At 38.8% G+C, this 16,153-nt stretch overlaps 1 protein-coding gene across 7 annotated transcripts in view; it reads right to left on the reverse strand.

Annotated features, from left to right (window-relative positions):
• Positions 1-16,153, reverse strand: part of LOC122076663 — a 74,686-nt gene that overhangs the window by 16,883 nt on the left and 41,650 nt on the right. For 4 of the 7 annotated variants that reach the window (XR_006139560.1, XM_042642081.1, XM_042642082.1 and 1 more), the window contains exon 3: positions 5,593-6,882. Coding sequence is in view for 6 of the 7 variants with exons in the window: in XM_042642081.1 (XP_042498015.1) it covers positions 5,593-6,882 (1,290 nt within the window). In the remaining variant the exon portion in view is untranslated. Of the gene's footprint in view, positions 1-5,592; positions 6,883-7,466; positions 7,644-16,153 lie in introns of those variants that run through there. The other 3 variants (XM_042642084.1, XM_042642085.1, XM_042642086.1) reach the window with 2 other exon arrangements.

Genomic DNA, 16,153 nt, shown 5'->3' on the forward strand with positions numbered 1-16,153 from the left:
CAAATTGAACAACATTCTCTAGCCCTACCTCTATTATAACTTCCTTCAGTAACTTATATAAGTACATTGCGTCCTTCTCATAATTGCATCAACCGACTTTAAGAAGACAGTCATCCCATCACAATACACCATGAAGTTGATTATGTATTGTCTGGTTGTTCCAATCCAACCATCGCACATCACAGTATCTCCATGTTGTTCCCATTATGTCTTCAAGCTATCAATATACTCATCCAACTCCTTCTGATGAGGCAAATAAACATTCATCATTTCATAATGAGTGCGCCCCTTTGTTGTGGACCAGCCCTCCCTACAGTATCAATTATGGATTGGTAATATGTCCCTTGTGCAACATTAGCTGGGATGCTATTACAAAAAAACCCTTTTAGCATTGCATCACCAAGTTGTTTCCATGTACCCTATACTTGCTTGATTGTTCTTTGTCGTGTATCTTCTTGTCTATATATCAGAGGATCCTACCGCAAGACCTCATTGGGATCATCATGTTGCTTGGGGGTGGGGCTCTTCTCACACTCTGAGTTCTCCTAAGAGGTAAATCCATATGCATTTGCTTCTTCCTCCTCCTTTCCACTGTGGGATATGCATTTGATGCAGCTGTTCTAAAACCAAAGCCATATGCTGCAACACCCTAAACTAGAAGCAACTAAGCCCAGTGTATAGCCCAGTTGGCATATGAAAGTAGGCTGCTCTGCTATGAATTCATATGTCCAATAGTAAGGGAGGGAAGTTTGGCAGATCCACTAGTCAAGGAGTATAAAATAGTCAAAATATAATGTGGGACCAGTACCACATTGAGTGGATTCATAAGCCTAGGAGATAGGACAATTACTGGGCTGAAAAGGCTACAACCGGCAGGCCATTCAGCTGCCAACCGGCCATCCAGTTGGGCTGGCAAAATGTTAAAAAAAAAAAAATGTTTTCTATATGGGGCCCACCTCTCTACAACCCAGCTCATCATGTCTACCCCATGCATAGGGGTCTATTTGCTGAGTGTAACCCATGTTTTAGGTCAGTATTTGGTGGGTTCCATTAATGAGAAATTAATTTTAATTAGTTCTAGTTGTAAGTTTCTAAAAATCAGTTTTTAGAAGTAGTTTTTAAGAATTACCTTTTATGAATTAAGTACTTCGGCCAAACAGGCCCTAGTGTAATATGTTTTAACCACTATAAATAAATTTCATCTCCCATTTACTTCATTTCAGCCTTTCACAAGCTGAAAACGTAGGGGAGAGCAGAGGAAAAGAAAAGAGAAGGAAGAAGAAGAAGAAGAAGAACAGAAGAAGGTTGTGAATGGGCTGTTGTACCTACTGCTGTGTCTACAGAATTAAGGTAAGAATTGCTCTTTAATGGCTGTACAGTAGGGTAGCATGTTAGGGTTTCGGGTTTCAGTGGTGTAGAGATTACAATTGAGTCCCTATGAACTGATTTCAGAACCCAGTGAGTAAATCCCCAATTTCGGGAAAGGTTCTGGGACTCAATTTGCATAAAACCCATCTTTATAAACCCTAGGACAGAGGGCTCTTAGGTTTTATGAGTAAATAATGCAAATTGGAACCCAATAGAGGCTGTATAAGATTAGAAATTCTGCAATAAGCAAGGGCAGAATTTTAATTGTTTTAGAATTGGAATTTTGGGATGAGTTGAATATGATTCTCTTCCCAGATTTCAGTTGCTGGATTAAATTTATAGTAACAGACAGTTTGAGGGGCTGAATTTTATTATTATAGTCTTAATTAAAAGGTTAATTCTAAGGGGAAAAGCTCAATTCTGCAGAATTTATAGACTCTGGGTTTAAATTCTGAAGTTTTCTGCAAAATTGAATATATCAACCCTAGGTTTAGCTAATTAAATCCCAAAGATGGGTCAAATTGAAGTCTAAAACCCATCTTCAGACCTGGTATCCATGACCAGAACCACGGACTGAGGAATTAAACCCAAATCTGGGTTTGGATATACAGAACAGCAAAGGGCAGAATCGAATTCCGCAGAAAGGAGGGAACTGACAGGTTCGACCGGCCAGCCGGTTGCTGCCCAGCCAACCTGCCAGTTGGGTGATTTTAGGTCTGATCAGCCTCAATTTTTCTACCGATACCCTACCCCCCTAGTGGTTCATGCTACACCTCAAGTAATTTTATTTTTATTTGGCCCTACAAGGTGGGTCAATTTGGGGCATCATCGAGGCTTGGGAAGTAGGGACTGTATAGGGATTAGTGAAGGCTTGTACAAGTTTAGTATGGAACCTGTACGGAGAGGTATGCTAGGTGTTACTGATCAGTCCCTGGTATGATTAAGTTATACCCTGCCCCTTGTGGGTTATGTTCCCTACCTTTTTACCAAATTAACCCTATGGGTAGGGGTAGTTCGTGGGCATTTCCAAGACTTTAAATGAGATTGGTACATGGGCTGTTGAGAGGTGTTTTAGGTTCAGCAGTGAACCTATATTTAGTCATATTAAGTGTTATAAATATTTAACATGATAATACACAATTTACATAGGAACCTATGTTACCCGGCGAGGATACCCGGTGACGGGAATTCAGCGGTAACGATTGGATTTCAGGTTTTGAGGTGAGTGAGTGTTTGATTTATTTTACGGAGTGTTTTGATATCTTCAATGATGAATACCATTTTATGTATTTATTTTATATGAAATTATATATTTCACATATTGCATGATTTTACCAACTTGGATGTGATCGAGGTTTTGTGGATGGATAGTATGTTAGTTGTGTGGTGATGGATGTAATATTGATGGTCTGATGCATGGTTTGGCCGAGGTTCTTTCTGTAACCATGGGCTCAGAGGCCAGTCATACAACCATGGCCACAGATGTGTGTATTGATGCTACGGTTGCCATGGATGCATGTAGATGCATATGGTTAGGATCGCATCCCAGTGCTATAACCCCTTGCCAATAGGGGGTAAGGTATTGGCTAATCCCACTCGGTGGTAGGTCGTGGAGGACTACTACACCCAAATACGACATACTGTATCTTGATAGGGCACAGCATGGTACGACGTACTATACGCATGACTATCAGACAGCCTAGGAGACCAATGACGGTGTGGGATTCCGAGACCATGACTGTCAGGGGTTACTATTTATGGGTTGGCTGGGGGACCGAGGTTCTTTCCGGGACTTGCTGACTCTTGCTTGCAGCTAACTTGTATCTTTGAGGCCAGACATAATGGGAAGGGGATACCACCTACGCTACTTATAGCACTTATACCCATACATATTGAGACTTAGTAACTAGAATGGATATTTATAATTAAAATGGATTATGTGGCAGTGCATCTGTGGATAATACTGTTAGTGTGTTGGTGTCATGATGTTGTGTGTGCTTGCATGCTCACCCCTCATTGATTACTCTTTTAGATGGTGAAACCGGTGCTAAGGCAAGATTGGACTTCGGTGGCGGTTGTGAGGCTTGTGTCTACGAGACACAGGATTGCTGATGGATTTCACTGCTATTATTCAGTTATTTCTGTTGATGTATATATTGAAGGTATATATATATATATATATATAAGATTGTAAATAAATATTACACTTGTGGGTTGTTTACAAATGAATTTGGTATATTTGTAACTTATTATTTTAGTACATCACTAGTGTTATTTATATGATTTTATTAACGTACTCTGATCTTAGTTGTGATCTTGCTGGCGTTTGTGAAATTAAAATACTGCATCTATGATCCTAAAGGGTTAGGCTGACTGGATGTGGATATCCAGTGCCGCATATCTTGGCCAAATTTTAGGCAGGTTGTGACACATGCTCCTCTCTTCATCTCTATTTGCCTGAACTTTTCTATTTGATGTCAGACCCTACTATTTTCCTTAACTTGCTTCACCTGCCTCCACTCTTCCTTTGCCATACCTTCTTCTATCTTACAATCACTATGAGAGTCATCAGAGTCAACATCCACTGCTACTGGGTGTCTCTCTAAGACTGTCTCAACAAATTCTTAATCCAACTTCTGCTTCACTGCCCTCTTTAACCTTCCACCCTGTAGGCTCCTAGCAACGTTTCTTTGCACTTCATAAGGAACTTTAGGGCACTTGGCAACATCCTTGTACCCACCAGCCAAATGTTGCTTTAGTCTAATGGCACTTCCAGAATTAATCATTTTCTTACAATACCTACATTTTAACTTCTTTTTTTGTTATCTGACATTGGATCTCCATGTTACCATGCAATATCTCCACTTCCACCTCTAACACTACATTATGCATTGTGCCCAACTTTAAACACTATTACATAAAAAAAATGCATACATTAATAGCTATTCAACATCTTACATTAAATAATGCATGCATTATGAGCTATTCAACATCATATAGCTATTATATATTAACCCCGTACTTCTTATAAATTTTTCTTAATTTTTTTAATTTAAACCATTTTTTTAATAATATCATAGTTAATAAAAAATTATAATAAAAAGAAACAAAGAACATCATTTTCATTTTAAAATACACTAACAATACTTAAATTATATTAAAGCAATTTTCAAAACAAAACATAAATATTTTCCAATTTTTTATATTTTCTGTAATTATTTAATATTTTTTTTTCTATTTCAAAAGTTATATTAAATAGTTTATTTAACTGGAAAAAAAATGACATCGTGAGGCTATCGATAGGCCAAGGTGACCAACATATATAAAAATGAGTAACAAACAATGAGTAAAAATATTTTTTTTTCTTTTTTGCAAGAAATTTATTTATTTAAGCAGAAAAAAAAATCTAAAAACAGAAAAATATATTTTCCTTCATTAATCTATAGATCAGTGTTGCATGAATCAAATATAAAAAAAATAATATAAATAATCAAGTATTGATGATGTTTCCATAAAAAAATGGGTTTGAAACGATCTTTTTTCACCTAAAATGCTTTTTGAGAAGAAAAGTAACTCCAAATGTGATTAAAGAAGTGATATTCTCCACTCTTTAAGATTCAATGAGTGTAGGATTGGAGATCCCCAAGCAAAAGCACCAAAATCCTTGCTCCTTTGTGTTTTTTTTTCAAAAGAGTAGAGAGAGGCAAGATTTGACGATATGGAGTCGAAATGTGGTATTTTATATCACATGGGTTGGCCAGGTTGATCCGAAACGGTTGGTGAGATCTTGCCATCTTCAGTCAAGATCCTCAAGCAAAAGCACCAAAATCCTTGCTCCTTTGTACCTCGCCAGGCATCTCGTCTCGCCTTTCGAAAAAATGAGATAAGGAGATCTCGCCAAGATCTTAAACCATGATGTGAATAGCATAGTTGTGTATGACCAAAACAGGGGACTATCAGCTCACCATTATTGGATATTATATTTTAAGTCACATGGGCTATCACATCTTTCCAATATCATGGTAAGCCTCCTTGACACAACTATTTGGGAAACACTATTTACAGATGCAAGGAAAAATGGCAACAGAAAATTTTTTTATCATTAAACAAAAAATGGAATACAATTACCAATGAAAAAATATTGTCCTCCAAGTAACAGAACAGAGTCTGGGACTATCAAATTAATTCTTAAAAAATTGAAGATAAATGTTATGAATCACTTACTCAAAGGGAGGCTCAACTTCAATCCCAAGTGTCAAGTGTAAGGAATACCCGGTGGAACAGTCATTGCCAAGGGGTCCACCATCATCTGTGATTGTACGAGCCTCATGAGGACAACCTCGAGGAATATACAAAATATCACCTTCTCCCAGCAAGAACTGCTTGTATTGTGATGCATCACTATCATCCTCTGTACCTGGCAAGTTATCAAGAGGTTCATATAATCGAGGCAATAGGACTGCAACTTTAGAGAAGACTGTCCAAAGCTTAACTCCAAGAAGTTGACAAACAAACACACAATGGTCATCATAATGCCTGACCAAACCCTGAGACGTGGGTGGAGTCATGTACAGATTGGCACCTACTGAAGGTTGACCAAACAGAACTGCCAACCCATCTGAAATAGTAGCAATTTTTTCAGAGCGAAACTCCATCCCACGTAGTGCTATTGTGTAGCCCTGTTTACATGCCTCCATACATTTTTGGATATTGCAACTATCAATAAAATGAGAATCATTAGTGCTGGAATCTGCGGTGTCCCCAAAAAAATGGACTTCCCTTTTCAAGTGCCCCTGACTGGGGTCAGAAGTCACATCCACTGTCTTTAGGACTCGGACATCCTGCCCATATACCATAGGACAACCCAATCCATCTTTGACCTCTTTCAGGAAAGAAAGAATGTCTAGTTCATCAGAAGCAATAGGTGGGCAAGAAATAAGGGTGCGCAACATGGACAAAAGGATGGAATCAATTGGTCCTTTAGAACAAGGCTCAAAAAAGAAACTGAAAAAATCGCCATGATCATTCAAGCCATTTGATGGCCCCTCCAAAAGAGAGGGTGAGTCCTCCCAATAGTTTAACACAAAATGCTCAAAGTAAGAATTGGTTGGACCAAATATGTTTCTTTTAATCACGTCCAACGAGTATGTGGTAGAGTGTTGACCAGGATCAATACAAAGCCTGAAAATGCTTTCTGCCAGATCATGGAATTTTACATTGCTATAGTAGTATCTATCTTGGACGGCACCTGCATCACTACCCCACAACATCTGATATCGGGCTTTTATCCACAACTGTTTCAAATGACTTGAGAAGGTTTCAGAGAGCTTCACTGGGATCATTTCCAACTGCTCAATATCACATGAGTTGATGAGGGTTATTGATGCATCAAGAATTAATACTGGAAGTCCATCTATCATGAACCCTATTCTGGCATGGTTACCATATCCCTTTTCCGTGCTGTGAAGAGAAACAGTTCCCATAAGGCAGTCTGCAACCAGAAGAAATTCAGACCTACTGGATGTCAGATAAGAGTTAAACACAAACATCAACAAAACATATCTTTTCATAAAATTGACACTTCTCAATAAAAGAAATTAAGATACCAAAAAATAAGACTGAAAAAATTGTTCTTGATGATTATACCACATCCCAGAGGATGATAATCCAGAAAGCTGTTACTGCAAAGTTAAAAAAAAAAAAAAAAAAAAAAAAAAAAAAAAAAATACAGAGATCTGCAAATATAAATATAGCCAAATAAAGCCTTACTTATTTCATTTTTTCTATAAAATAGTTGATAACATTATTTCCACTTCTATCCCTGTTCAATTCATTAAAAAATAAAGTATGACATAAAAAACCCTGTAAAATCACATAAGCAACGTAGATTGCCACCATTGCAACCAATACAGAAGGAAAATTGCAGGACGTGACCAAGTTTCCATTTTGAAGTGAAGAATAACTTAATATAGTCAATAAGTTTCATCCCAATTCCCTTGAAATTTCCAGCGCTACTAATGTCCTGTTCTACTTCACCTCTCCATACCATAAAATAGACCCTATTCAGTGAAAGGGGTTCAGAGAATTACAGTGATAACCTTCTTATTTTTCAGATTGTAGAGTTTTTAAAGTTGGTCTGCCACTGAAGTAGAGAATTACAGAGATTCCTTCTTCTCTTCTTCTTCTCCTCCGCTTTCTCCTCCTTGTTCTCCTCCTTCTGTGGCAGTAGCCGCTGTTGCTACTTTTCTTCCAGTGGTGGTGTCTACTACTGCTATGATTACGATGAAGGTGACTGCTCCTGCTGGAGGCATTGGTTGTTGCTTCTGGTGGCGGTGGCTGCTGTTGCTTGTGGTGGCACTGTGGCAGTGGTGGTGGTGATTGTTGCTGACTTGCTGCTTCCGGTGGCAAGACTATACCTGATAGTGTCATTGGTCCTTGTATGGATCCAGTGGGGGATAGGCCTGTTCTGCCTCATATTCTTCGCCAGCTTCTTCTTGATTCTAAAAGTCTTGTGTGAAGGAATTTTTGCTCCTTTGTCCCACTTCCAAGCTCAGCATCTCTGCGATGTTTTTCACTGTTTCCAAATTCATCTGTAGATTCAAATGAAGCAGGCTTTAGATTAGGGCTTTATTCATAATGCCTTTTTCTGACTATAGCGTAAAATGAAGTCACGACTCACACGATACATTTCGAGTGTCTAGGGTGATCTTTTTTTATTTTTCCTGTACATATCCAATATGTATCATACTAGTAAGGTGGTGTTCTGCATACTCCTCTCTCTTCTCCTGATTTTTCTCCTCACCATATTCCAATCTGCCACATGCCATGAAACCCTCCCTTCTTGTTCTCTCCTTATTTCCTCCCACTCTCTTACAACCTTCATCTGCTATGATAGAGAAATGAGTAACAATATGTGTTGCAATGGTTTTTATTTATTTATTTGTTTTTCTTTTCTATCATAATTACCAAAAAACAATTGTTTTTATTTTATTTATTTTCTTGGCATCCAAACACAGCCATAGTGCCATAACCCCTATCTAAGAACTAACATGCGATATCTTGAGGACTTTTGTTTCCTCAGAGCTGTATCTGTTATCCAAAGAGTACTAAATTGGGGAACTGGTGTAGACGGTGATGTTTACTCTCTTCTATTGTTGATATTTAGGCTCCCCATAATTAGATCCACCTTGGAACCAAGAGTTGTTATGGCTGTTGAACTCTCCTGAAAGTTGGAGTCAGTTTGTGTAATGTACTGGTCACGTTTTGTTTCACCGTTTGGTTGATTCTCATAAAGTTCCTTGTATGCTCGTGAAGCTTCGTATTAGTGACATGAGAGGGTCCTATCATGGTTAGGATGAGGACAAGCCCATACCAAATTGATGTGGTCAGAGATCACCAAACACAAGTACGCCAGGACCAATTAGAGTTTCAAATGGACAGGCAGAAATAACACAAACAAATGGGCAGACTATAACTCATATACTAAATATGGAAAACAGATATTTTCAAATGAGCAAATATGAAACTAGAATACTAAGAATCGTGAATAGGGGAGATTTCAAAAGAATTTTTATATACTAAAGATGATTGATCACAGAGCTCCCAAATTCTGGTCAAGAGTTCATATCGGTCAACTCTATCAATATCAATAGTATCTCATTTTTTCTTAGTTCTTAGGAGAGGTATGATGTGTAAAACTGTGGCCATCACTGAGAGGGGCGTGAATCAGTGACCATAATATTTTCTTTTTCAGTCCCTCACACGCTAATGTTGCAATCCTGTTGGCACTGTACACAGTCACACATTGTGTACACACCCAGCCTCTTATCATCATATGGTTCAAGGTCTCGTCGAGACCACGGTATTTTCTCGTTTTTTGAAATTAGCGAGTCAAGATGAGTGGTGAAATAGAAAAACAACAAAAACTCAACCAAAATCTCGATATCAGCAACAACAATATGGTGGTTATGATGACTAGCCCGATACTCATTTCAGTACTAAGTAATGAAGAGCTAGGACCCAAAGGACCTAACCCAGTCAAGATCCTTTTCACACCAAATCAGATTAACAAGCTACCATAGAACATCCTTCTTTGAATTCTGATTTAATCTTCAGTAATTGAGCAGCGACTGATCAAAGGCTGCTAGAGTAATCGCTCTTAGGACTTGCAATAACAGTAGTCTTCTTTCGATTGATGTTGAATATGCAGCAAAATTTCAGGAACAACTCTCTCAGAAGAACCAATTGTAAGTTGTTATGGAAAAAAGTGCTCACCACTGAGAGCACGCCACGTGGACTCGGCGGGACAGTGAGATTAAACCCAACTAGCCTCGATTTGAGCTCGGTCAATCAGTCTAATTATAGTTGATCAAAATTCCTGGTCGGCAACTGCAAATCTAGGTTGGGTATAGCTCGGCCTGCCCACATTGACAATTGGACCAGTTACTGAGCTACTGGCCTACACCTATGCAAAAAGAGCGGAGTGCAAGGACAGCCCCGCTGTATCCCAACTGCAACTAGTGGCTCGAATAGTACAATATCTAAGCTGCGACGAACGGTTAGACTATAACCGCTCCTCAAGCTCTGCGACAAGTAATCCGTCATCGAGTGCTCAACATAAGTAGGTCGCTAACCGAGCCACCGAGTCAAGGTCTCTCGGCACTCGATGTTTGTGGCATTCCTCGGCGGAACATGTCCTTCGTAAGACACTTCTTAATCCAATACATAATCCCCAAGCAAGGATTAGACCTGACCTAATCGGGAAAGGATCCTCAAGAGGACTCCAAATCCTCTCTAGAAGGAAGGATATCTCCCGGCATACGCAGGACACGTGAAGCTCCCATAACTGAGACGTCTTCCAGATTCACTCTCCTAATACAGCTCTAGCTATGTATGGACTCCTACCAGCACTAGGAAGCATGCCAAATTGGGACTCTCTCCATTGCCGCCATTCCTCAACTATAAATAGAGAGGTAAGCCTCCTTTCAAGGGGATCAACACTTTTCCAATCTTACTGAAATTTTTATTTGCAAAGAGATCTAACTTGGAAAGTCCCCCACGGGATCAGACCCGTGCTCACTCTCTTGAGTTTATTCCTCTGTGCAGGTTCTGAGAGCACCCTAGGACGATTTCTCGCCGCAACAGTAAGAAATAAAGGAAAATAGGAAATACCAAGAAGAAGGGAGGATAAGGGATAGGATAGACTCTCTCAATCTAGGGTCTCTCACCCATGGGCATCTCACCCTTTCAAGGCATCTCACCTAACTGCATCACACAGCCACTAGTCAAAACCAACATAACGTCTTTTTTTAATTCAAATCATGGGCAGTAGATCAGCCTTGTCCTTTATTTATAGAATTGATCATCAATTACAATCAAATTGACTGAACTAAAACCTTCCTATTACAAATCCAAATCAAAATAAAACCCCCATCCTTAATTGGAAACTAGCCTATTACCTATTACAAGAAAATAGGAAAGAAACAAATTTTAAAAAGTAAATAAGATAACCAAATCGATTCCAGGATTCAACAATTGCCTAGTCTTCAAACTTATCTCAACCAGCTGGACGTGGCCCCATAGTATCTGCAAATAATCCCCTAAAGATCACCTCCATGCAAATAGTAATTGGATCCAAAGAAATATGGAAACTCATCTACTGATTCCTCCTCACGCAAGCATAGTTGTCAAGGCGTCCCAGCGTTTTGGAGAGTCTAAATCGATGGGCTAATTTGTATCAGTCTCATTAATCAACCGCCAAGGGTCGTATGGCGTTGCCAAATCGTCCCTGGCGACGATTTATTACGTTTTTTAAATTAATCGGTCGCCATTTGGGTTTTTTTTTTAAGTTATCATTGTTAATTACTAATATTGATTCTCTTTCTAACAATATTATTGGAAGGTGTAATTTAAGTCCAAAAATTAATGCTACATGGGATAAAAACAAATTATTAAATCCCTAATAGGTGACTAAGTCCCTAATACCGGCCTATCCCCATATCCCCAAAGAATTCCCACATCATCTCCTCTTGGAACCTGTAGGTGGACCTCATCCATTATGTATGACTTTATTTTCCCCCTCCCTCTAGACCCTTTTTGTCTATTTTGAGTTTTTGAGTTTTAGTGCATTGTTTTGTTTTCCCTTGGGGCTCGCCTTTCCCTGTTGGCTTAGGCTTCCCCCCCCCCCACCTTTTCACCCTGTATCTTCTTCTCCTCTTGGTAATGAATTATTTATTTATTCACCAAAAAAAAAAAAAAAGTCCCTAATACTAATTTGTAAATTAATATTATTTGTAACTTAAGACCCTAAATCCCTAATAGACTAAGTCGCAACTCGCGACTCTCTTCAACACTTCAACAGTTCAAACAAGAGTCAAGACTTCAACCCTAAGTCCCTAATTTTTTGTTGCTGGACTGCTGGAGGTGAAGACCGAAGAGGCGAAGAGTTATCCTCCGGCGATTTCTGCTCCCGTGCTTCGGCGATTGCTGCTCCCATGCTCCGGCGAAGCAAGGTATGAACTACTCTTCTTCAGTTCTTCTATTCTTCTAATCTTCTACTTCCTCTTCCTTGCCTCTGTTATGTTCGACTCTTCTTCACCTCTTTTTTTTTTCCCTTTTTCTGCTATTATTCAGTCTCTGCTAGTCTTCTCTTCTTCTATTCTTCTAATCTTGTTCTTCCTCTTCCTTGCCTCTAGTTTGTTCAATTCCTCTTCTTCACCTCTTTTTTTTTTCCACATGAAAGACATACTATAGAGCTCTGCTGGTACTAAGTAAATTTGGATGTAATATTGCATTTGCCTTTTGCCATTGGACTGTAATCATTAGTTAAAAAGTAGATTTACCTACATTGATAGTGAATTTTATGTGGATAATTTAGCTAAGACTATAAGCTGGTATTTATTTATCAGGCTTTGCATATTTATTTATCTATCCATCTGATCTGACCATTAAGCTGGTATTATTTATCAGGATTTGCATATTTTTCTTCTCAACAATGTCTTTATCTTTTGATTTGGATAGATTAAATGAGCCAGAGACAAGTGTCTAAGTTCTACTGTGAAACTGTGATACTGTCTACTGTCTAATGTCTGCTCTACTAATGTCTAATATATTTTTTCTTAGATTTATTACAATGGATGTACTGTTGGACATGGTGTTAGTAATGGGGGTGAAAATTTAAGTACTGCTGCATATGATCCAAAAGACCCAAATAGGAAGGCTAAATCAAAAGACCCTGGGTGGAAGTATGGGTATTGGCCTGATACATGAGACAAGAACCTTGTTAGATGCATTCTCTGTGGGAAAGATGTCAAATATGGAATTAAAAGATTAAAGCAACATTTGGTGGGTGGATATGAGGATGACGCTAAGTGCACCAAGACAACTACAACGATTGCTACAGAGATGATGCAACTCTTATGCGTAATAGGAAGAAAAGAATAGAAGAAATTTTGGATGATGATGATAATGTTGATGTTGAGACACAAACAGAAGTTGAAGGTCAAAGACAGTCTCGTAGGACTCATTCTACTACAACTTCTAGACTTATTCTTAACTCTGAGATAGCTGCTAAGAGAAAGAAAGTAATCATTCAGCCACAAGTAAAGCGCCCCATGGATGCTTATGTTAGACGGACTCCTGAGCAAGTGGTTGCTGAGAGGCATCTTAAAGGTTGTACTCAAAGTCTCAGACTACTATAGAGAACAGGTTTAGATCAGCGGAAGAAAAAAAGAGAGTTGATAGTCACATTGTTGATTGGGTTTATCAATGTGGTATTCCATTCAATGCTCTTATGTCAAGGAGGTTTGAGGTGATGGTGGAATCTATTGCACAGTACGGGTCAGGATATAAGTGACGCAGATTAATTACCAAAATAGGCTTGGTTTATTAGGAATAAGCCTAGAGTTGGGTTCCATACACGTTGGGCCTTTGATTCCATGTGTTTTGAGTGTAATAGACCACTTTTTTTGGTCTAAAAGAGGAGCTCTAAGATTGAGTATGGGATTACTAGTTAGTTTCATTTTTTCATTAGTTTCCATTTTAGTTGGACTTTGATGGAGTTTCTTAGTTTCTAAAATTAGTTGCTACTTTAGTTTCTAATTTCAGTCTATTATTAGTTTCTAATTTCAGTCTATAAGTAGTTTCTAATTTGATTAGTTTACAATTTCAGTTTTTAGTAAGCACATGCTAGTAGTTTTAGTAACTCAGTTTTTAGTAGCTTTTGGAGTTTCTAAATTGTAAACACCCCCCCATCATTATAAATGAAGGAAAGGGGTCTCACCTTGAGCCTACGAATTTTATGAACAAAAAAAGATGTTGCTGCTTTCTCCTCTATGAGGCTTCTTTGTGTTTGATCAAAGAGAAGGGTTTGGTGTGTGATCCATTCGACTCCTTGTGGCGTGAAGTCCAGGTCTTCTTCAAGCTTTCTTATTTCTTTCAAGTTTGTTTTCAAGGTTCTACTGCTGTCAAGACATTGAGGTATTTATATCTCTGAAATCTGCCCAGATTTTCTGACAAAAGAGCCAATCGGCCTCTACTATTGGTATTAGTTCCAGCCGTCAGTTTGCTCCCAAATTCTGATCGATTGTTCTCCCATACCACAATAAGGATCGATCCAAATTTGGGCTGTTTCTGTGCAGCCATTAGTGAGATATTCAAAATCTCCACATCTTTGTCTTCTGGTGACCTGTCAAGGCCAGAACTGAGATCGATTGGTTTATTCCAATTTCTGTTGGTTGTTAGGCCTGTGATTTATATTATTCTGTTGATCTGAACCTGATTGGACTCCTATCTGCTCCTAGTTTATTCTTAAAGAATCACTGTTGAATTGGACTCTCTTATTTTTATCTCTTGAGATCGATAGCCTGCTGGACTGATAGTTAATATTCTAATTTCTGCTATATTGTTGGGATTGGTTCTGTTGTTCTTGGATTAAAAGATCTTGAAGTTGGAGGCTGGGTTAGAGTCCTATACTAGTCCACATTAAGTAGTATCAGAGTATGGCTGAGAACAATACTCCCACCTTAGCTTCTATTATGAAGATGCTACAGAATATGAGAGCTGAACTGAAGGTTGAACAGCAAGCTCTTGGTGAAAGGTTGTTGGTTGTGGAGACCCAACCACAACATCCTACCTGTGTCTCTCATACATCACCTGAGGTGGAAGCCCCATTGAATGTAACTGTTCAATTGGCTAACAAGAGACCTATCCCTAATCTGAGAGCACCACAAAGGGTTCCTGTAGAGCAACCTACTTTTCAAGAACACATAAGGGGATACTTTGAGACTGAACGTCCTACACCTCAGAGGTACTCAAGAGATTCACAAAAAGTCAAGCTTGATTTGAAGGAATTTGATGGTAGACACGACCCCCAATTGTTCTATGATTGGGTAGTTGCTTTAGATGACTATTTTGACTATTATGACTTGCCTGAGGAATGGAAGATGAAACTAGCTCGTCTAAGCTAGTTGAGGATGCTCATGACTGGTGGAAAACCTATGAGCAAGAGTTGGAAGACCGTGGTAGAGAGCCTACTACTTGGGAGAAGATGAAGCTTGAACTATTTGACAAATATTTGCCATGTATCTTCAGAGCTCGCATACAAGATCAACTGAATTCTCTTCGTCAAGGGACTATGACTGTTGCCGAGTACATGAACAGGTTTGATGCACTTTGTTCTCGCACAAACATAAGGAAGAGTGAGAGGCAACTACTATCTTGGTTTTGACTGGGATTGCGAGCTGAAATCAACAAAAGAATTGGTGTTGTTGATGTATACTCAGTGAGGGATTGCCTTGACAAGGCCCTACGAGCAGAGGAGCTCATAGCACAGATAGGTAAAAGGTTTGGGTATCAAGTTGGAAAGGTCAAGAAAATTTTTCCAGCCACTAAACCCAACACTTTAACACCCCCAAGAGCCACAGCTCCTCTAGGTGAAGTGAAGATACCTCTATTCAAACAACTAGAACTTGAAGTCAAGGTTACAAAAGAAGAGATAGTTCTTGAAGTTTAAAAGACAAAAGGTCAAGAGAGAGAAGATTCCACTGAAGAATTCTACTTTAAAGAGAGTATAGTCAATATGATAAGGCCGTGGAAGATGAGGTAGCGATTGAAAGAACTCCACAACAAGTCTTTGAGATTCATGATGAGAAGGAAGAGTTTGTTCCTACCATTGATGAGAAGGTTACCAACATTGACGATCCTATGCACACGACATTCACAGTTGGTATTGATTCAAAGGTTTACCATATAGAGTTTGTTAAACCATTATGGTTCTTCGAAGAGAAAGCTCCATACCTTGAAGACTACCTTCCAAAAGTCTACAAGCAACCTGAATTTTGTTTGGGAATGGTCAAAGCTACTACTGATATGTTGTTTCCCCCTCATCACTGCAAAATTCGAGGATTAATTTTTTTCAAGATGGGGAGAGTTGATGCAGATTAATTATCAAAATAGATTTGTTTGATTAAGAATAAGCCTAAGGTTGGGTTCCATACATGTTGGGCCTTTGATTCCATGTGTTTTGAGTGTAATAGATCACTTTTTGGATCTAAAAGAGGGGCTCTAAGATTGAGTACGTGATTACTAGTTAGTTTCCTTTTTTCATTAGTTTCCTTTTTAGTAGGTTACAACCTCCCTGCGTCTCTCATACACCACCTGAGGTAGAAGCCCCATTGAATGTAACTGCTCAATTGGCTAACAGGAGAACTATCCCTATTCTGAGAGCACCACAAAGGGTTCATGTAGAGCAACCTACTTTTCAAGAACACATAAGGGGATACTTTGA

This window comes from Macadamia integrifolia, chromosome 4, assembly GCF_013358625.1.
Source record: "Macadamia integrifolia cultivar HAES 741 chromosome 4, SCU_Mint_v3, whole genome shotgun sequence".
NCBI classification, from domain to species: Eukaryota; Viridiplantae; Streptophyta; class Magnoliopsida; order Proteales; family Proteaceae; genus Macadamia; species Macadamia integrifolia.